At 43.8% G+C, this 23,784-nt stretch overlaps 1 protein-coding gene across 1 annotated transcript in view; it reads right to left on the bottom strand.

Annotated features, from left to right (window-relative positions):
* The window catches only part of FRMPD1 (FERM and PDZ domain containing 1), a 1,007,848-nt gene that overhangs the window by 205,758 nt on the left and 778,306 nt on the right, over positions 1–23,784 (bottom strand). Inside the window, exons 10-11 of the mRNA XM_069205792.1 lie at positions 16,570–16,706; positions 2,707–2,833 (exon numbers count right to left, since the gene is read on the bottom strand). Coding sequence (XP_069061893.1) covers positions 2,707–2,833; positions 16,570–16,706 — 264 coding nt within the window. The remainder of the gene's footprint in view (positions 1–2,706; positions 2,834–16,569; positions 16,707–23,784) is intronic.

Raw genomic sequence — 23,784 nt, 5'->3', positions numbered from 1 at the left:
GCTCTAGGGTGGTGACCTTGCTTATTTAGAAATTCCATCAGCCCTCCACTGTTGTATACTGTTTGAACGATTGAGTTCATTTCCAAGCATCGTGTCTGAAGAGTGGTTGATTGATTCCCAAAACCTGTTATCTCTTTCTCGGTGGACCATCTCTGGGACGGATTCTTGTAGGAGTGCTATCTTCCACCTTAAGTGCTCCATGAGTTATTTATGAGGAACTCAGCAATTCTCTGATCCTTAGTCAGAGGTAGTTATCTTCGAAGCATGGTTCCTTGGGGACAGGGATGGTCTGGAGAACCAGAAGTATCCAATACAAACATGCTCAAACCAGCCCTGCTCACTTCTTCCTCTAACTCTATCACTTTCTTTCCATTCATCCATTGTCTCATCTTCTCCCTCTCTGATCTTTTGCTCTCTCTCCATACCTTGCTCTCTCTGTCCCTCTTTTTCTCTCTCTCTTGAAGCCCCCTGTTCCTGCTCAAATTAATCTCTATGAGCTGGAGAAAGTACAAATGGTACCAACAGCAGCGGTGGGCTTTCAAAATTGCTCCAGCCCACCAGGAAAATGCCCACTGGAATAAAAGGCTAGTCCAGCCCTGCTTGCTTTTTCTTTTACAAGAAAACTGTGGTGCACTATGCCCTTCCTCCTTGGGATCATCCAACAGTTTTACAAGAAGTACAGGGTTCTCCCATCAGCCCACTGTCTTCTGCAAAGCTCTTAAGGCTCCTGACAGTTTAGATGAGCTTAGCTCCTTGGTAATCATAGCCCCTTTTGGTTTCATCCAAGCAAGGTGCTCTTACAGTCTTTTCTGGGTTTTTATTTCTTAGGTACTCTCCCATGTCCATGTAACTAAGGAAGTTATTCTGCCTGTCATTTAGCCGGGGAGACAAGACAGATCTTCACTCCTTGGAAGTTCATAGGGCTCTGTCAATCTATTTGGAGCAGACAAAGAGTTTTGACTCATTTGATTCTTTTTTTGTGCCTTTTGGGGCTCCAAGCAAGGGAAAAAAAACAATTGCTATTGTGGGTCTCTAGGTTCAGCTTGCTATTTTATAAGCCCATGTTGCAATTGAGGATCCCTTGGGGTTCAAGGTCGATCTACTACAGGCATAACAGCATCCAGGGCTGAATTTGATGGTGTTTCTCTCCAAATTTGTAGGGCTGGCATTTGGGCACATTCCCATACTTTCATATTACATTATCAGCTAGATGTCGTGATGTAGTAATTTTGATGTTTATTTCTTGAATGTTGGCTGTCTTCAGCATGCTTCTTGTACCAAATCTGTTTATTTTGGATTCATGATCCATAAAACAGTTAAAACAAATAAATACATACAAATCTTATATATTTCACAGTATTAAAAAAAGATAGTTCATTATAACATGCAAAATAGTAAAGTGATGAGCCTCCATACAGTTATTAAAGTGCACAATCAGTTAACAAGGTTAAAAGCCCCGAAATGCTTAAATGTTAAAACCATACTGGATATCAATTAAAAATCTGAGGTGTACTACCATAGACAAAATTTAGCAGGGTGCACAAAACATCACGGAAAGTCATACACTACCCTCAGCAGTTATAAAAATAAAAGAAAAAGATTAAACATTAGGGGTCTAGCCTTTAAAAAATACAAATCAAGGCAAGTTCTAATATAATATACAGCTTTTATTGGAGAAACACCCACAACCATGGCAATTATTACTGGCGCGACTGCAGATCAATTGCTGCTAGAAGGGAGGCTTGCTGCTCTTGTGAGATTGCGACTGTGTTTTAACTATGCAGCATATACAAATTTAGCAATGCCGATAACAGTCGCCTCTCTAGTTTCAGAACTCAAGATTCTTAATGCAGTTTCGTACTGTCTGCTACCTAGCCACTGCCACACAGGTTTAATCCACTTCTTGCATGGGCACCAGGTATGCCATGCATAAAAAGGAGTGGTGCACCCTTTCTGGCTCCAGCATGCATGATTTACATATAGTGCACACACTGGCATTGCTCTCCAATTCGCAGTTAAGCTATAGATGGTAAGGTCCCATATCTGAATTTTAAGTACAGCTGCTTAGCTTAGAGGCATGAGTTAGAAGCATGCTTCTATTAAATTACATTTTGGCACTGCATCCAGGACCCAGTGTTTTTGGTGCGTCATCCGCTTGTCGCGCCTTGTTATATCCTCATGTCATACTGACTTTGATGAGAAGATGGAAGCAGAGGTGGTTTCCCAATTACTTACTTGTAATCTTCATTACTCCTTATCACAGTCTTAATCCTTCCTCCCTCACTTCTCTTCTTTTCCGGGCAGCTGAGTGGGGTTGTTGGGTAATGTTGGCTTGTGTGGGTGGTGGTGGTCTTTTGGGGGGGGGGGCAAGTAAGGGATATAGAGGGGGGCACAGCCAGGAAGGTAAGGCAGGGTTAGTTAGGGGAAAAGGAAATTCTTCTTCCTAGCTATGACTTATAGGTTACTCAGTCGTAGAGGCTAAAATCGTTGAAGACGCCACCCAAGGGAAAGGAGACCTTGGTGAGCAGCAAGAGAAATCTTGATCATTAGCACAATCTCATTTGACCAGTTCCATTACATAATCAGTCCTCGACCCTGCTTCACTTGTTTTTAATGCTAACATCTGGAACAGCCAATGGAGATTCATTATTTTCCTAATCTCCCATAGCTGTACAACCACAGAGATGAACATGACAGATGGCTCACCTTCTGCCTGGGATCCAATAAAGCCTGGTTCCTTTTCATGTGAAAGTTAATGGCCTTCTTTATATCTTTGCCGCGCATGTTTCGGAGCAAAGTTGGAGATATAAAGTTTTCAATCCCCCAATCCTTCCTGAAGAAGAAAGAGACTTTCACTAAATTACCACACAATGTCTGTCGGCTCACATAAATATTGCCTACAGGTATTTCACAACAACTGACCTTTGGTGATTCTGTGATAATGAAATTGCATGCTTCTGGACTGGGACAGTCATAAGTGGTTAGGCACAACAGGACTGTATCTCACTTGATCTCCCATGAGAGCGATTTAAAGTTCAGACGTTTTTATTGTATGCAGTAATCAACAGAGTTGAATCGCAATTCCTTGATAACATTTAAAAACTAAGCATCAGCAATGCTACTAAATAATTAATTAAATTCAATAATGCTTTGCAGGAATATTGTGTGGAAATGTGAAGCATCACAAGTCATTGGCATAGAACTGGATATGTATTTGGGTGAAAGCAAAGAACTGTAGAATAATATTGGTGAAAGTTAATAGGTCAGGTGACAATTGCACTGTCAAGCCAGACCTAAACATCCATGTAGGTTAATGACTGTCCTCCTGTGAACTGTGCTGCTGCCAGAGGAAAACACCATAAATTATCTAGTTATCTAAGACATGCTAATAGTGTTACAATGGTTTGTGTGTGCCCCTGAAAGTTCAAGCTCAGGTAGCTGAATAAATAATGTTATCTCAGCTGTGTGGATGGCAAGCACTTATTGGGTAGAAGCACACAACTTCTGCACAATCAAAACATGTACTCCTGGATCCCAACATGTGAGCTGAACCAAAGCCCGTCTTCTGATGATTCTGATATAATTTTCTGGTGACAGCTGCACTATCAAGGCATAGCATAATAAGCTCATTTAGTAGCAATGCCCTGTTTCTTCTAGAAGGAATTGTCTGAATTTTATATAGTTTGGTGTGCTGTGCTTTAAATGTCGCATCACTAATTCACTCACTCCTCTACTCATTCACCCATTTATTTATCTAGCCATTGATTATTTCATGCATTCATTCCATAATCTTGAAGTAGGGCTGCAAATCTCCCCATTCCCTCTCTTTATTACCCTTTATCAAACACTCTTTTATTTTCCCTGAGCCGTTTTTCTGCCACACGGAAATCCCTCTCCTGAGATGGTCTTTCCGTCCCCCTACTGATCTTCTCAAACCAGGCCACCTAAACATTAACCCAAATGTCTTGCCACTCTCTTCGTCCACCCCTGATCCATCTACCTAACCAGCCACACACAACACCCATGTCAAACCACCCCTGCCACTCAGCACACAAAGCAGCCCCTCTCACTAAAACTCCCTTACTCCACCCACATCCCTGGCAAATGTCAGTATCAGGAGCCTACCACATCATCCAGCCCTTCTAAGAATCCGCAACACCCTTGTTGACTTCAAAAAGAACATTCGTAACATCCCTACACCCTCACTGTCCTGGCCTATCTCTACATGTAACTCCTCAAATGTGCCCCCTTCTCCATCTTTATTAGCTAGTTTGCAAAATCCCCAGTCGAAGAGAGAGATAAACCTATGTACTCCTTTCCTGCCTATTAATCCCTGGCCTGCACTCCACACATACTAACCTCAAGCTCACCAACGGGCATCATGTCATACCTATAACAGCACCCTCCTAGAGTCTGTGCCCCAGCCACCCATGTTATAGCCCAGTACATATCATCTACCCCCCCGTCCTCCCCAGTGCATTACCGACCCTGCAGTCCCCTGTCCTGTGCTGCTAGCATTTATCCCCTAATAACTCTCGATGGGCCCAGCATCTGCTGTTTGCCCCACACAGTCATCAAAAGTACGTGCCGACCATCCTTCCTATTCCCCCAGTCCCCACCCTATACAATGTTCTGCCTAATACTCCATCCTCATCTATTCATTAACTGGCTCATTTTATGTGTACAATCGTTGGCATGAATGATCAGCTATCACAATGCCCCTTGTAGGATTAGTTTAGTTCTTTAATCTTCTTGCTTTTGGCAAGCCAAGTATTTATGTATCTATATATAAAAATGTCTTTCTACCAGAAATGTTGCACATAGTAACAACGTGGCACATTAGTTCATAGGCGGAGGAATGCTTACATAGATATGTGATGGAGGTAATTGCTCATGAATGAGACAACAATGCCAGGACATTACATATATATCGACACATTTCTTGTTGTACTACATTACAAGTATTTACAATTTCAGGCAAAAAATGTGGAATGATTGGCCCAGAATCACACAATGTTTGGTTAAAAGTCAAAGTCAATATTGGGACCTAGATCTTCATATTGTACGATCTGTAACGTAGCCACAGACATCTCTTTTACCTTCAATACAAGAACGTGGGGCTTTTCCCAGAAGGTGACCCAACATCCTGAAATAGGGTCTCCTGACTTTGTCCCTAGGGTGATCTTACGAGCTCTGGAGAAGATGTAACTTTATTCCCTCACAAGAAATATCTCCACTGAGACATTGTTACATTCTTCATTCACAGTATTCTCATTTTTTAAACCCATACTACAATAGCTGCCATCAAAGGCCAGCTTCATTTTGTTCCTGAGCAATGGCTCATGTACCCTGACGCTCCCAAACAACACATAGAGCCGTGAAAATTACTTGAAGTTCCAATACATTCATACTCCGTCATCCAAAAATGTCTGAAATTGTGCCATTTACCCCTTTAGTAGACCTGTAAGGTGTCACTATTTCCTGAGTCCGCCTCCAAACCCATTCAAACAGATTATTATCCACATAAGTTCTCAGTCCTCATAAATAGCTTGTACAACTCACAGTTTTTGATTCACTGTTCAGGCCTATTGACTGGACTAAGGCCCATATTTATGGGCTTTGTGGAGAAGGGCAGCATAGCAAGTCACTGAGCTGCCCTGACCTGATTCACCGAAAAAGGTCAGGAATGCATGGTATTTAAAGGAATACTGCACATCCCTGTCTTTTCCCCTGCACTGGCGTCCTTTCGGCAGCCTAGCCCCAACACAGGCGTCCTAGCACCATGGGGCAAGGGTGCCTGCGTTGTGTACAGAATCGTTTTTGTGCAGCAAGGGGCAGCTCCCTGCACATAAACAATCCTGACAGCCTTTGCCTCTTCCACCTCTTTCTATGTGTGTTGCAAAGTGCAGCACAGATAGAAAGAGTAAAAAACGAGGAGAAATAAAAAAAATTCTCCTTGTTATGCCTCTCCTAGGAAGGCATATCATTTTGGTGCATTCCCAGGCTTACCTGTTCTTGTAAACGTGGGAATGCGTCAAAATCCATGGATGCTGCATGGAAACACCCATGCAACACCCATGGAAACGTCTCCCTGGCGTAGAGTAATGTAACGCAGCAAAGTGAGCTGTTTTACATTGCTTAAGATTTATGAAGCCATGCAGGGCCATAGAAGGTGGCCTTGTGTGGCTTCCGAAATCTCACTTAAGGTTTGCGTTGCTCTTACGCCACATTGCATGGTGCAAGAGCAATGCAAACGGGGTCATAAATATGGCCCTAGATTTTTAACCAAGATGTAGGAATTTCAATTTTCTTTGGGGACACTAGGGTCCACATGTTTGTTTAAATATTCCAATTACCATTTATCCAGTTCCTTCATTATCCTACCCCTTGCCTAGTCCAAAGTAGCTGTCTCTGCCTTTATCTGAAGCCAATGTGTCCAGCCTTTTGGGCACTAGGCCTCCATTCAGTTACAGTGTTCCAATATGCCCATCATCTGGTGATCCAGCACCTTCCTCCTTTCCTATGCCTCATAACCTTCCTACTTGTCCTCCAATCATCTTGACATAACGACTTCAACTCTTTTTCATGCAACCTGCTTTACACCAAGTCATTAATGCCACTGTCACCCTCTTACTCTGTTGAAAAAGAAAGCTGTGGCCCAGCTGCAGATTTGTGTGATGGTGCAAAAAGCCCATTGCTCCAATGCACCCTTGGTCTCAGCTGTCAGGGTCCGTCAAGCAGTTTACAATCCTGCTATCGCATACTTGTTTGTCCACAATAAACTCTCCTTCTATTTGGCCAGTACTTCCTTCCACAGCGTCAATACCACCATAACGAATTCTAGAAACACTTCTTCTTTGGCCAGTTCCTCTTTTCCATCCTCACTCTGAAAGCACTGAAGAACTCGAGCAAATGCTGTGGAAACATCCCATACCTACCTTGGCATGGGTTGGTCTTCGGTATGTGAGTGTCTCCCTAATACAGTCTCATACCTCCGGTCTGAGCCACATCAAAAATAGTCCTAGAGACCATGACACTGGGTAATCTAAATGCCAGGCGAAAACATCACTACCTCACTCAAAAATAGATCTGACATATATTAATTAATAAGTCCCTCTTTCAACTGGCTTAACGCATATCTTTTGGTGTTACTTTTTCACCCCCCAGGTGGAAGGGGGCACCAGGATGCCAACTGACCCACTCATTGCCCCTACCCTACAAAAATATTCCCCGCTTTTCTGTCCTGTTGCACTGTCCCTGTACACTTCCTTTCACCAATACACCTTTGTAACTTGACTTCCATCATCCTAGATACTAGCATTTATTTGTCAATTGAACTCCTAACCAAAGTCATATTGCAGCAGGGACTCTTTGTTTCAGGCAGAAAACGTCCCTGACAAATTGTCAAACTGTCTGACAGTCACCCAGACCCTAGGCAGAGGGGAGAATCCTAACCCCCCCCCCGGGGAGTTTGGATTAGGACAGAGGAAATAGGGTGGAGCAGCTGGTGAGGCAGAGGATGGAGGCCTTTGCATCACAGGCCTGACTGGACTGACTACTCTGTGTTTCTGAGCTGCACTGTCTGCAGTGCTTGTGCTGATGTAGGAGATACAGAGTTTGCGCATGCACTGTAGAGAGTATATTTTTTGCACACCAGTGCTCAGGAACACAAGTTCTTGCTACAGTCTCAAAGTGCAGCAAAGACTCCGGTGAAGGTAAGACAGTTACTAAACACAAGATCATTCCAGTATTGTTTTTAACTGGCCTAGATCAACAACCATAGCCTGTTGGAACTTGAGTCTTTTCAATGAAATTGTCACTATTCTAAGAATTCGCTTCACAAAGATAACGCACGTGATGGTTTACTTTTCACAACTACAGAACATATAAGTAAACACCCTCTCAAAATGTATTTCAAAAGGTTTAGCCAAAGCATACACTTAACACTAAGTAACTATTTTTGAAAATAATATGAAAGTGTTCATCCATTTCACATCTCAGTGACACAGTTGTCAATAGTACTGTTAGACTTTTCATCCTTGACGTGGTCTCCCTTAACCTTTTGCCTCTGTTCCCCAGGTTGCTGATGTGTGCTGGACTCTGATTTTGCTGTTTTTTTACTCTGGGCACTTTACTGCTAACCAGTGGTAAAGTGCAAGTGCTCCTTTACAAAATGTGTATGTAATCGGTTTAGCCATGATTGGCATATTTGATTTACTAGTAAGTCCCTAGTAAGGTTCACTAGAGGTGCCAGGGCCTGTAAATCAAATGCTACTAGTGGGCCTGCAGCACTGGTTGTGCCACCCACATTAGTAGCTCTGTAATCATGGCTCAGACCTGCCACTGCAGTGTCTGTGTGTTCAGTTTTAACTGTAAATTCAACTTGGCAAGTGTACCCACTTGCCAGGCCTAAACCTTCCCTTTTCTTACATGTCAGACACCCCTAAGGTAGGCCCTAGGTAGCCCCAAGGGCAGGGTGCAGTGTATGGTTAAGGTAGGACATATAGGCGGTCATTCTGACCCCGGCGGTCAGAGACCGCCGGGGCCAGGGTCGGCGGGAGGACCGCCGACAGACCGGCGGTGCCCCGCAGGGCATTCTGACCGCGGCGGTTCGGACGCGGTCAGACAAGGAAAACCGGCGGTCTCCCGCCGGTTTTCCGCTGCCCCTGTGAATCCTCCATGGCGGCGGAGTGCGCTCCGCCGCCATGGGGATTCTGACACCCCCTACCGCCATCCTGTTCATGGCGGGTCTCCCGCCAGGAACAGGATGGCGGTAGGGGGTGCCGTGGGGCCCCTGGGGGCCCCTGCAGTGCCCATGCCAATGCCAATGGCATGGGCACTGCAGGGGCCCCCGTAAGAGGGCCCCACTTTGTATTTCAGTGTCTGCTTTGCAGACACTGAAATACGCGACGGGTGCCACTGCACCCGTTGCACCATCCCACTACGCCGGCTCAATTCTGAGCCGGCGTCATCGTGGGAAGGTTGATTTGCCCTGGGCTGGCGGGCGGCCTTTTGGCGGTCGCCCGCCAGCCCAGGGCAAATCCCAAAATACCCTCAGCGGTCTTTCGACCGCGGAGCGGTATTTTGGTGGGGGAAGTCTGGCGGGCGGCCTCCGCCGCCCGCCAGACTTAGAATCACCCCCATAGTAATGTGTTTTATATGCCCTGACAGTGAAATATTCTAAATTTGTTTTTCACTGTTGCAAGGCCTGTCCCTCTCATAGGTTACCATGGGGGCTACCTTTAAATCTGATTAAAGTGTAGATTCCCTTTGGGAGCGGATGGACAAGTGGAGTTTGGGGTCTCTGAGCTCACAATTTAAAAATACATATTTTAGTAAAGTTGATTTTAAGATTGTGTGTTTGAAAATGCCACTTTTAGAAAGTGAGCATTTTCTTGCTTATACCATTTCTGTGACTGCCTGTTTGTGGATTCCCTGTCTGGGTCAGTTTGACAGTTGGGCTGGTTGCACCTCACATTAGACAGTGACACAAAGGGAGCTGGGGTGTAGAACTATAAAACAGCAAAACGCAGCAGGCTTGTAGGACGCGCACCAGTCCCTATAGGTTCCCAACTATGCAATCAATGGGACATTCAAATGTCCTAGTTTGCAACTTCACTAGAGCACCTGCTGCGAAGGTGCTAACCTTTTTGTGAGAAAAAAAGGTTAGAAAAAACCAATAATGAAAACCATAATGGTGGTGCACCACTTTTTAGAATTATCAATTCATATGTAAAAAAAAGTCCAGTTCCTTTATAATATAGATACAATAAATCTTCTCTTTATTTTCTTCCACTTAGTTATTTTCTTCCATGTTGTTCTTTGTGATACATAATGTACATAGTAGCAACAGCCAATGCGTTTCGCCCTTTAACATAGGACTTCTTCAGGGCTGTAACATAACATATAATAAACATGAAGGAACAAACAACACTTAGACATATAATCAAAGCGAAACATTGTTTTGGGACAAAACATAGGGGTAAATATAAATACAAGAATAAATAGAATTAGGAATAGGCATATAAGTATCTTATACTGTTGTGGATTTTTGTCGTTTTGTTTGGATAAATATTTTCTATTTTTCTAAACCTGCGTGGTGTCATTTTGTAGTGTTTTCATTAGGTTAATGTGTGTGTTGGTACAAATACTTTACACCTAGCACTCTGAAGTTAAGCCTACTGCTCTTGCCAAGCTACCAACGGAGTATTCAGGGGTTAACTGAGGGTGATTCTCTTTTACCCTGACTAGAGTGAGGGTCCTTCCTTGAACAGGGGGTAACCTGACTGTCAACCAAAGACCCCATTTCTAACAAGTACAAGGACCGAAAGTGCTAGTTATTACAATCATTGGAATCAACAATACACAATTTGTTCACATTTCTGGACCAAGCTTTCCAGAATTCGAAACTTCAGTCACTGAGTTAATTAATAATCCACAGAGCAGCTGTAAGAAAATGTTCTGTACCTAAATAGCAATGCATGTACCTTATCTTTTTATCTTTTTCTTTAACTCATTCACATGGCTTGCAGTAAAGCAGTAAAATAAGAACATTGTGCAGGGTCTCGGTATAAATGAGACCTCAGCCAGAGGCCATGGCTGAGCCTATGCATATCTTTCTGTGGCCTCTCTGTTGAAACGTCAGTGTACTCTGTAGAATTCGATGTGTTTGACAGTTATAACTACTGATTCATCAAAATACGAGGGGTAGCAGAAGTGACATATCACATCCATTAGCCCCCAAAGATATTTCTCAATTGTCCCCTTGCCCAACCCATCCACTGAAACTCCAAAATCCTCCTATATGCTGCTGAAAAGCTGGGGAAGGACAAGGAGTAGAAACTACAGAAAGAAAACCTGTTTACCTTTTCTTCTTGCTTCTCCCCTCCTCCAAAACAAGTGCTGGGAATGCCAACTGGCCTGGCTTGAAAGGGATATTGTATGGAAATGTGAATCAGACATTCATAACATAGGAATGGAGATGTATTTATTTGAAAGAAACGAACTATAGAATAATATTGGTGTAGGCTAAAAGTTCAGGTGACAGCTGCAAATCCATGTAAGTAAATGACTTGCCTTCCTCCCGTCTGTGCTGCTGTCAGATAAAAACACCATACATTATCTAGTTACCTAAGGCACTTTACTAGTATTAGAATGTAATTTGGGTGCCCTATAAAGTTCAAGCTAGGGTAGCTGGATAAATAAACACAATTATCACAACCCTGTGGAGGGCAAGTATTTTGTTGTGGAACCACACAACTTCTGCCCAATCAAAACGTGTACCCCTGGCTCCCAACATGTGGTGGGAGTAAAAGCCCCACTCCTGGTGATTCTCACGTAATTGTCTGGTCACAGAAGCCCTGTGAAGCCTGACCATGAAAAGGGGTAGTAAAGGCAGTGCCAGGTATATCAAAGGGGAGGCCAGGGGTAACAGCTGCGATCCCTGGCATTACTAGCTCGTATTCATGATGAGGGTTTGTCTTTCTTTTGAATTCCACATGTATGTCTCAGGAATGTAAAAGAGGGGGAGAGAGAAAAAGCATTAGTACCTTTGCTCCTTTTGTCCACTTCTTGATATTTGAGCTAAATGGTGGACTGTACCTGTCAAGACCCAAGGTACCCTCAAATTGCCTCATCTAGGGCAATTACAAAATATGTAACATAGTATATACAACATATGGTGTCCTTGTGCAGCTTTGAACTCATGCCTGCTGTTGGGCCACCAGAGAACTGCATTTCATACTATGGTTTCAAACCAGTAGCCTGTCTTTTAATGCAGAGGGGCTGACAGCACTTGCAGGAGGGGACAGAGATCCATCCGCATGTGGGTGCACTGACTAACAGCACCTGCATGTAAGGGAGTGCCTGAAAGAGTCTTTGAGACCTCATGCCTTTCTCTCAAGTGGTAACATTTGGTGGTGCACTAAATCTGCACCATGAAAATGTGGCACATAGTTTTGGGCATATTTATCAAGGTTTTGCGTCGCCCTTGAGCCATGCAAGAGGAGCAAGGGTGATGCAAAAGCTAAATCAGATTTATCAGGCCACGCAAGGCCACCTTGCGTAGCCCTGAGTGGCTTGATGAATCTGGAGTAACGAATGGCAGCACAAATTGCCTTGCCTTACTCTGCCCCAGGGGGGCATTTCATGGGTAGAGCATGGGCGTTCTCATGCAGCCACCCATGGATTTTGGCACATTCCCACATTTACCAACACTGGTAAACTGGGAATGTGTCAAAATGCTACACCTTCCCAGGAGAGGCACACCGAGGAGAAATATCTTTATTTCTCCTTATTGTGTCCTCTTTATACCTGTGCTGCATTTTTCTGCACACTTAGAAAGAGGAAAATGCCTCTGAGGAATGTTTTTGTGCAGGAAGGTGTGCCTTCCTGCATAAAATCGATCCTGCCTGCAATGCAGGAACCCTTGCACCATTGTGCAAGGGTGCCTGCATTGGGGCAAGGCAGAACATTGTGTGGGAGCACAACTTTCAAGCGGCGCAGCAAGGTATCTTGCTGCACGAAATAATGATAAATCCTAGTGCATCTCTTAACAGCCTGTTTACCCATACGCACCTTTCAGTAATACAGCGTAGACACAACTGCAGATGTGTTCCCACCTGTGCATGGGGTCACAACCACATTCAAATGAGGATATGCCCCCTTTGTATTGAACTGACACAAAATGTGAGCTCGTGCAATCAATACTGCAGAAAGGAATACCCATTTAGCTGCCATCCCTTCTGTAATACCAAAGTGGTCTGAGTCGAAAACAATGGGTACAAACATCTGTTGCACACTTGTAATATGGCCCCTGGAGTTCTTCTGTTTCTAAAACACTCATAATAAGATAGCATAATTGTTAGTTTGCCAATCACTAATTCGGATTAGGACTAAGACTGTAGGTACGCTCAATATATGTACCCTTGAGCACGCCCCCGTAAAACTGACCACATACCTTTATTAGTAAGGACATGACATCCCTCTCCACCAAGTATTCCATACCTAAAAAGGTGCACACTATACAACAGGAAACGACAACCTGCCACCTGATGAGCTGTGTTTATAGAACATCATTTCTGAATCTAATACATAACCTTGTGCCAGGTATCAATTGATATTCAGGCTCTGTAACCAAAGTTTGTGAATAGTACTTCTAAGTCACTTACTGGCATGGGGTCATTTGCTTGCATGGTGTTACTTGAGGAGTTAGGTATTTGTACGTCTCACCACTATTGTGTTTTCTATTTGACCCAGGTATGCTTATCAGTGATAGTCATAGAGGCCCATTCAGCTTCATAATCACTCTTGCATCAGCTATTTTTCACGTTTTTTCACTTGCTTGAGCATTAATCGATTGTGTATGTGTCTCAAAGTGACCAGCTGCACTGATTGTTCAATGAATCACGTAAACCATTTATCTTGCAAGTGCCCAGAGCCTGAGAATTGAAACCTTCTAGGGTGTGTTGTATGTTTCATGTTCTAACACAGTACAATTTGAATGGGTTTGAATTTTCCTACTGCATTGCAACTCATACGTTTGCACTAAACCACATTAGAACCGCAGTAGAAATGATAATCATTCCCAAAACACAACCTAAGCATGCTGTGTATTGCACAGATTGCCAATGATGTTTGGCATTCATCATATTTTGTTTTTACGTCTCTTACAGCTCCCTTTATTGTTGCCATAATTTTGTTGTGCCTTCAGATCAACATACTTGAGTTTGTTACATGCGGATCATGATAATGGGGTACTTCAGGTATTAGAATGCAATGGAGCACTTTACCTAAGGGGAAGGAATTCAATTGGACAGACTGAAAAGTTCCTGAGCATATCACAAGGCAGTCAAAATACAGCTACCATGCTCACAACAATATTATTAGGATAATTTGGACTGTACCAGGCAACCCTCAAACTTTCCTTGTTTTGAGATTTCGTGTGCCTGCCTGCCTTCAGAATAACTGCTGATGTGATGGTTGCTCTGACGGTACAGCACTTTGCTGAGAGGGTGCAATGTTGTTTTGGTCCTGTTCAGAAGTTTGTTGTTTTTCAAAAACAAAAACCCATCAAAACATCAGGGGCCCCAATGCACAGGGATTGTCCTCCCTGTAAGTTGTCATTAGACTAACCTAGTGAGTGCACGTGCATGTGAGTGGGAAAGTGTGAGTGAAAAAGTGAATGTGAGTCAAAGTGAGTGTGAATGAATGTGAATGGATGAGTCAGAGTGAGTGATAATAAGTGAGAATGAGAGAATGACATTAAGAGTGAGTGCAACTAAGTGTGAGCGACAAAGCATGAGTGAGTCAGAGTAAGAATGAGTAAGAGTGAGTGTGTGAATGACAATGAAATGAGTGAATGTAGGTGAGCATGAGTGAGAATGTGGTATTATTCTTGCGAGTCTGCTGATTGTACTGGCATACTGAATGTAATTATTGTCCTATAGAGGCATCTATAGCAAAATACTGGCCTTGGCAGACTTGAGAGAATTTTTACAATGAGAGACACCTGCGACAAAATGCTGGCATTGGAATACTGCAGATAATTATTGGTAAATGGGCATCCATGGTAAAATACTGGTGCTGGCATGTTAGCAGTAATTATTGGCATGTGTGGCACTATTGGACAAATACTGGCATACTTGACAACATTTGTGGACGGGGACACCAGTGACAAAATACTGGTGCTAGCACATTGGAGGTAAGTTTTAGCCAGAATGAGACCAACTGTGGTATATAGAAGGAGGGCAACCATGACAAAATGATGGCCCTGTCATACTGGGGTAAGGTTTGACATGGTCAGAGACACCTGAGTACGTGATTCTAGGGCTGCTACATTTTCCCATCATTAAGGATTTATCACATTTGGCATTTGACACAATCTATCATCTGCTGCATAATCGGCAGATTTTAACAAAATAATATTTTTGTTTCTTGCTGAAACAGATCAATGATTACTAAAAACATTGCAACATGTGTTTCTGCACAGTGGGAGGCTCTTTGCAAAAAGTTAACTGGTTGGTATATTGTTGTATTTAGTTGGTAAACTAATATTAATGAGGTGGAATCTTTACCCAGACTGTTACCATGAGTAAAAATTGCAAGATTATTATTACTATCACAAAATTGGCTGCATTACAGTGAAAAAGGTTACTTTCTTGACCCATAATCTAGTCAAACCTGCAGCACAATTTGGTCCATCCCTACCACATAATTTCAGTGGCCCCGCTCATGGCATATAAATGACATTAATGACAAAACTATGCTGCTCGTTTATTTTATGTACTCTTTAGCCTAAGGTGGCAACAATGGTATATGGGGCACCTGCGGCAAAATGCTCACCCTGGTACAATGAGGGACATTTTTGACAAATCGGGTTACCCATAAGATATTTTGTAAAATTAAATGGGGTCAACTCCTGGGGAAAGTGAGATTTCTTTGACTTGGCACACCATGAAAGGACTTGAATATTTAACGAGTACCTTTTTAGTGCCTATGGCTTAGAAGTAAATGTATGTGACAGTTGTGCTTGAAAATAGAATATTTGCCCTCAATGTTTCTGGGAGGGAGAACGCTTGAACCCCCGAGAAAATGTCTGACTCACTCACTTCACTTGCGTGCTACATTTCAGAACTAGACTATGCCCAAGCACTTTCAAAGATTATGTCAGCAGCCTAAAATATGTGGTGTCTAAAATAGTAATTTGTCTGTGTTACTTTGTTATTTTAATCATACAGTTATTATGGAACAACAGTGAAGTCACTTAATGTAGTGGCATTAGATTTAGGCCCAGATTTAGGCGAGCCTAGGGCCTCCTTGCGCCACATTAGCATAATTGTTTTTAAGCCAATGTGGTCCAACGAGGCCAAAATTGCTGCATCATATTTACAAAGTGGTGCAAAGCATGCATTGCTCCACCTTGTAATCCCTTGTGCCACATTATGCCTACAAGGGGGGGGGGGCATTCCCCAGTTAGGGAGGCTGAATAAATGGTGCAATTAAATCTAGAAGATTTCTTTGAACCATTTTTTGCAGCCTTTTTAACGTCTGCACAGAGCAGGTGTTAAAAGGAGGCACATCTTTGTTTTCAATGGGCCTCAATGTGCTTTGCAGGATTAGTGTAAAAATGTTTGACGTTAATTCTGCAAAGTGTCAAACTGTCATCAAAAATTGTGACGCTAGTTCCCTAACTACTGCCAAGGTGCGCTGTATCTTAAATATGGTGCACACATGGTGGCATTAGGGTTGCGCTAAGGGGCACAAGAAAAGTGGCGCTGCATTGGATGCAGTGCCACTTTTCTTAAATCAGGCCATCAATGTCATGTGACTTCCCTTTATTGGAAAATTTAAGCTCAAAGGTCATATGATGTTACTTCTTGTTTTATCATTAGGATCAAAGGGTGTGCGATGTTAAGTCTGCTACCAGTGGCCTTTTGGTGAATCTACAGCTATGGTGTAGAGCCTTTTAGGGTTAATATCATAAAACCGACACATGATACAAACTTAAGCTGTAAATTCAGAAGAAAGTGCTCTTGAGGTTACATTTGAAGAAGCACATGCACTACTTACTCGATGTACTTCATGGATATTTTCTGTGGCTGCGCGCAGCTAAAGATCCGCTCCTGTATGTGCAGCGCTGCCAGACGTAAAGCCACGCTACACTTCATTTCCACCGCAAACCTCTCCTGGAGAACATCGCTGCAGCTCTGTAATGATTAACACCACAGATTTTGAACTTCAAAAGGAGATCATTTGCCCAGTGCAAAGAAACAGACAACCAACAGAAGTATGTCATGCCCAGGGGTGCAGCTTCAGGGGGGTGTTTGGGGTGGTATATCCCATAATAAATGTATTTTCTGCTAAACAGGTGGGTACAGGTGCTTTCAGTCAGGTATGGTGAGGTGAGATTTCATTAGTAATTTTTACATACATACAAACAAAAACGTATACACACTTTCTCTCTCTGTTATGAAAGTCTTCAACAAGATTGGCTATTTTACAAAATAATGTGTTTTCTAGTGGCGGCTCCTACACTATGGCGGAGGAGCATTGCCTCCAGCAAGCAGCAGCCGCTGCAGTCCTTTAACAATGAAACAATAATTTTATTTATTATCATTTCGTTGTTAAAGGGGTAGAGCCATGGGGGATGAAGAGGACAAAGGGGAGTGCATATGTGTGGTTGGCCGGCTGTCTCGAGCTGGCAAAACACACATTGGCACTGTTCTCTCTCCAACCTGGCACTGTGTTGCCAGGCTGGAAAGAGCAGGCACAGGCTCCCAGTCTGTCTGGGAGCGCCCTGGCTGTGTGCTCTGGGCAATTTTAATGCTGCTTTCATGCAGTGTTAGCATTTGCCGCAGGGCAGGCTGGGAGCCTGTGCCTGCCTGTAGTGACCAGGAAAGAGGAGCGGCATAGCAGTGGAGCAGGTACTTTTTTTTGGTCCCCCCCCCGTTGCGCACCGCGACTGGTGTTTTCTCTCTCTTACCCATACCAATCTTCATTCGTCTCCCACTGCCCCTTTAGTCACTCTCATGTGCCCTGCTTGCTTGTCATATATAGTATTTTAACATTCTAAGCCAGCGCCATTTTTGGGAAATCTGAAGCTCACCTCCGTCCCCTTTCGGACTGACCAAGCTACTCCCCTCTAGATGCCACACACAATCACTTACAAATAAGACTAGGGAAATATCAAGCTCCCCCAATCACAATTATTAGGGCCACTTGTGAAATAGTATTATTAGCAGAAGTTTAAATAATATCAACATTACCATTTTCCATGTCCAGACTTGCTTGGTAACCTGTTTTTATATCAGTGTGTCATTTTAATTTTTATGTGACAGAATCAGATTTTCACATTTGCAAATGAGCAATTATGATAAAAATATTCTAATTATAATAAACAGTTCCATAATACCAGCACTCGACCTTGACTATCGCATATATTAACATACACAGTATAGCAAGTCTTTGAGAAAGACAATGTGATCAGAGCTCTTCCAGACATTTGGTTTTGCCCCCTCTGTACCTTGAGGATGTCTTTTTTGTTGAACTATGATAAAACGAGGGCTTTGGTGACTTCACTCTGATGGCATGGCTGTTGAAGTTGAAGGATCTTTCTAAGCATCATACGTTTTTGAGCTATGTTTTGATAACTGTTGTTATCTGGTTTGTAAAGGAGATATCATACCTGAAATTTCTTACTAAATATCGCTCAGCCACATGAACAAGAGACAAACAATTAGGGTAATGTTGGTTATCGGGATTTCTGTATCATTCATCCACAGGTAAATGTTTTTCTGGCAATGTGTTGCATTTGTTTTTGGGGCCATATTTACTAATGCTTTGCTACGCAAACTGACACTAAATACTGTTCTGGGTTTTACAATTCAATGCAAGTCAAGGTTTCTATTGGATAGTTTTCCAAAGTAATGGAAAAGTTGTCCTATGTTGCATCAAAGGGGTGGCCATGGGTGATACATGGGTGATCCCATGCAACCTACCATGGATGTTAACACAAATCCCTATCTATAAACATTGATTGACAGGGATTTGTGCCAAAATCTTACACCTCCTCAAGGCTGGCGTAACGAGGAGAAATGTTATAATTTCTCTTTGTTTTTCCTACTTTGCATGTGTACTGCATTGTACAACACACATACAAAGCAGAAAGGTCCCCTTCCAGTACAAAAACTATTCCTTACAGAATGCACATACCCTTTCACTATGGTGCAGGGGTGTGTGTGTTGGGGAATCACAGCCTAGAGTGCAGCATAGAGAGAGAAAACAACACCACATTTTAGTAAATATTGTGCTATAGTACTCTCTCTGTTATGCAGTGCAGCACAGCAGCTTTAGTTGAATTTGAATATCATCTAGGTACATCAGGATAATTTGAGCAAGACAGTCAAAACTAAAAGAGATGAGGGTAAGACCTTGAAGGGCACCACACAGTCTGGGCTTTGGAGCAGAGGATGATTATCCCATTTAATGCTGTTGTCTACAGTTAACACTGTTTTAAGAGGGCCTAGCACCATTCTAACAACACATTAGTGTTATTTTTTTTACGTTAAAATGGCTTTAGAAGGCCAAAACGCTGCACCATAATGCCAGGCATAATGTATGCAAAGGGGGCGTTCCCCTGTTAGGGAGGCCGAAAAAATGGCGCAAAAAAATCTAGGAGATTTCTTTGCGTCATTTTTCCTGGCACATTTAACGCCTGCTGTGAACAGGCATTAAAAGGAGGCTCCCATTAGTTACAATGGGCCTCCGTGTGCTTTGCAGGATTAGCATCAAAATTTTTATGCTACTCCTGCAAAGCACCAAACTAGCGTCAAAAATTATGGCGTTAGTTCCCTAACTACCGCCATGGTGCACCATATATTAAATACAGCGCACACATGGTGGCCTTAGGGGGGCGATAAGTGACACTAGAAAAGTGGCGCTACACTAGGTGCAGTGCCACTTTTCATACATATGTCCCTTAGTCTCTCAGGAAGAATCTGCACTCTTCTAAAGAAGGGAAATCCAAAGTGCAAAAGTTTAAAGAAGAGGTTCTCTTCTCAGTGAACTTGGGTCCACAACGCTTACTCCAGGAGAGGGGAGGGGGGAAGGGCTGTGACTGTTTTTGAAAATTGTTTAATAACGTAATGTACATAAAATATATGAAGATAAAAATTCAAAGTGTAGAAATGAAATACAATTCTATGTAAATGCGAAGGAATATTTGAAATTGGAGGCTAAAAATGAAGTTGGTGCTCTGAGCGTGATTTGTGGGACCAGCGAAAGTACACCAAACACTACTGTAGTATAGTTGATTGGTAGTTCAATTGGAGCACTGGTCCGGACTGACAAAAAAAGAGCATGCATTAGTAACTAAATAGATAAAAAGATATCCTTGAGTCTAGCAAATCGCTTCATCTTTCAGAAATAAAACTAGATTTTGAAAAGTTTTAACCTTACCTTTAAAATCTAAATTTCGTTTTTGGATATTTAGTTGTTTATGAATTAAATCAAACATTTCATAATGTGTATGTCTGGTTAATGTATCATTTTTTCTAAATTTGTGTTGATTGTTTTGAAGTTCAAATCGTAGAAACAGCTTAGGACAAAGTCCCTTGCTTCCAGTAATTATTCAGAGGGGGGGTCCACAGACGTCAAAAGATTAATACCCAAAGTGTAAATTGCTATTTCATAGGACTATGGCTATATCATGATCATGTATAGATCTGTTTCAAACAGTAGAGTTTTCATTTCAACAGTGCGAGCCTGCTGACCTCGAAATATGCTGAGGTTGTGATCTGTCTGGTTTGCAGCCCTGAACAGTGAGATCTAAATGAATGATCTTCTTGTCACATTAGGACGCATTCCTAATTTGTAGTAACAATTTCTGGATGAAACACCTTCTGCCCTACTAGATTGTCACTGAAATGCGGGAGGCACTGAATAAAAGGCAATAACAACGGGGTTCAGCTCACACCTATTACAGACACAGGCGGTCATTCTGACCGCGGCGGTCGGCGGTCCCCGCCCGCCAAGCGGTTCCTGCCGAAAGACCGCACCGCGGTCAAAAGACCGCAGCGGTCATTCTGGCTTTCCCGCTGGGCCGGCGGGCGACCGCCAGAAGACCGCCGGCCGGGCCAGCGGGACAGCCCCTTCAACAATGAAGCCGGCTCGGAATTGAGCCGGCGGAGTTGAAGGGGTGCGACGGGTGCAGTGGCACCCGTCGCGATTTTCACTGTCTGCTAAGCAGACAGTGAAAATCTTTGTGGGGCACTGTTAGGGGGCCCCTGCACTGCCCATGCCAGTGGCATGGGCAGTGCAGGGGCCCCCAGGGGCCCCATGGCACCCGTTCCCGCCATCCTGGTTCCGGTGGTGGACACCGCCAGAAACAGGCTGGCGGTAAGGGGGTCGGAATCCCCATGGCGGTGCTGCAAGCAGCGCCGCCATGGCGGGTTCCCTGGGCCAGCGGGAAACCGCCGGCTCCCCTTTTCCGACCGCAGCTTTACCGCCGCGGTCAGAATCGCCCAGGAAGCACCGCCAGCCTGTTGGCGGTGCTTCCGCCGCACTCCGCCATGGCGGTCATGGACCGCCAAGGTCAGAATGACCCCCACAATTTCTTGTAAGGAACTTGGATTGGGATTCTGGCTTTTATAAATTGTATAACTGTCCCTTTACTCTGGGACTGGATAGGCTGCAACAGGGAGGTTAAGGCTGGATCAATTTACAATTACAATTAGAGAGACGCGGATACCAGGGTAGAGAACCAGGGGAGAGAGAAACAAGCGATGTGTTACGTTTTGGGTTATGTTATGATTGGTATGATGGGTGATAGGTGACTGTTGAAGGTTCATTTCAGTTGAAAGTTATTAATTTGCTTACTTTAGATTTGCGTGCAGCATTGAATTTCATTTTTGGATGAATACTTTTTACTTACAGTTAAAAATGATGAGAAGATGAGGCTCAGACAACCTTTGGTGATGTCAGCAAGTTGACATCCTATCATTCTTAGAATCCAAAGACGGGTCGGCACTATTTTCAATAAGAGTTAAAACATTAGATCCTAGTGTCTCTGTTCATGCCTTTAAACTTGTGGTATGACAGTGACACATTGGTCGGTATGCTAAATATTTAGGAGCATATTTATATTCTGTTTGTGCCTAATTTGTGTAATTTTTTTACGCAAATTCGGCACAAACTTAACTCCAAGTATATTTTGACGCTAGACCCATCTAGCGTCAAAATATTGAGGTTTGCACAATTTTTTGGTTGTGTGAACCCACCTTGCGTCAATGAGATACAAGGTATGCGTTCCCATCCCTAAAATGACGCTGTCCCCATAGCTCCATATTTATCCCCCTGTGCTCAAATGAGTCACGGGTGGGAGGCGGACCCAAATAACGGTGTTAAGTTGCTTAGCGCCATTATTTAACGCCAGGGTCAGACCAGGCGTTAGGGGACCTGTGGACTAATTTCCATGGTCAAACACCATGGAATGGGTCCACAGGTGCCCACCCCAAGCCCCAGGAGGACCCCCACTCACACCAGAAGGACAGACACCACAGGATGGGGGACACCATCCCAGGTAAGTAGAGTAAGTAAAGGTAAGTATTTCTGTCATTTTTTTCAACGTGCCACTGGGGGCCCTAACAAGGGGCCCCCTGCATGGCACTTGGTGCAATGACTTTTCCCAGGGAGTCGTGTTTTAGGATGGTTGTGCGCCTAGAAATGACACGAGGCTGCTTAGCTGCATTTTTTTTACCGCTAACCAGCCTAACGTTGTTTTTTGACACACAACCCCCTATTCCATTACTGCCACCCCCACCCGGCTAGCTCAAGCTTAGCGCCGGCTTGAACCATTTCATAAATATGGTGCCCGGCTGGTGCACAGAAATGATACAAGCCGGTGCTAAACATTTTGGTGCAAAACTGCGTTAGTGTAGTCTTGCACCAAAAAGTATAAATCAGGGCCTTGGTGTCATGCTTCATCACAGGGGTGCAGCTTCACCAGCATCTTAATAGTGAAGGGCAGAGTTGTTGTTGTGGATTTTTTATTTTGTACTTCTAAGCTTGTTTTGGGGCAAGTGTGCTGTAAATTAATTGGATTCTTCCCAACTGAACAAGTTACTTACCTTTAGTAATGCATTAGCTGGTAGAAGTCCTGGTACGAAGCATCCTTGTCAGGATGGATGGAAATGAAGGGTGGCTTTGAGGAAAGGGCCTGCAGCTTACTCACCCTGCTGGCAGAAGTGATGGCTACAGGGAAGGCTGTTTTTAGAGTAAGAAGCCTAGGTGGACATGAGCACACATCAGAAAAATAAGAACGAGATTCAAATCCCATTAGGGCATTATGAACAGTGTCGGACGAAACATATGGGTGAGACCTTTCAGGAATCTATTAACAATAGGAGATTTAAACAAAGAGGGTTGGCCAGGTAATCTCAGGAAAGTAGAGCTAGCAGACAAGTAACCCTTGAGGGTGCCCAAAGCAGAGCCCTGCTGGGCTAGTGTAAGAACAAACAAGAGGACCTCTAATAGAGAGGCAGAGAGGGGGTCAACAGACTTGTCTGTGCACCATGCCACAAATTTGTTCCAACGACAGGCGTATACTATTTTGGTGGAGGGATGCCTGGCTGCCAAGATAATGGTACAGACTTCGGGAGGAAGGTCAAACGCTGTCAACTGCCACCACTCAATCTCCACGCAAGAAGGCGGAGACTGCACAGGTTCGGATGGAGAACCGTCTTCTGCTGCTGCAACAGAATATCCTCCCGAAGAGGCAGTCTGATCACAGGTTTGATGACCATGCTCAACAGCTCGGGATGCCAGACTCTTCATGCCCAGTCTGGAGCCACAAGAATTACTTGGACACAGTCATCCTTGATCTTCTTGAGAACTCTACTCAGAAGTGATATTGGGGGAAAGGCATAAAGGAGGCCTGAGCTCCACTCAAAATGAAAAGCGTTGCCGAGCAAGTGCTGCTCTCTGTGGAGGCGAACAGATCTAGCCAAGGCTCTCTCCACTGCTGGAAGAGACCATGCGCCACCTCCGGATGGAGACCCCATTCGTGTTTGACCAGGCATTGATGACTGAGTTTGCCCGTTCTGCTGTTCAGAGAACCTGCCAGAAGTTGCATGACCAGGGATATGCCCTGATGTTCCAGTCAGGTCCAGACACGCAGAGCCTCCTGAAAAAAGGTCCACGACCACACCCCACCCGGCTTGTTGCAGTACCACATGGCAGTGGTGTTGTCCCCGAACACCTGCACCACTTTCCCTTTGAGAGAGGGAA

This window comes from Pleurodeles waltl, chromosome 1_2, assembly GCF_031143425.1.
Source record: "Pleurodeles waltl isolate 20211129_DDA chromosome 1_2, aPleWal1.hap1.20221129, whole genome shotgun sequence".
Lineage (NCBI taxonomy): Eukaryota > Metazoa > Chordata > Amphibia > Caudata > Salamandridae > Pleurodeles > Pleurodeles waltl.
This window is presented reverse-complemented; position numbering and strand designations above follow the sequence as displayed.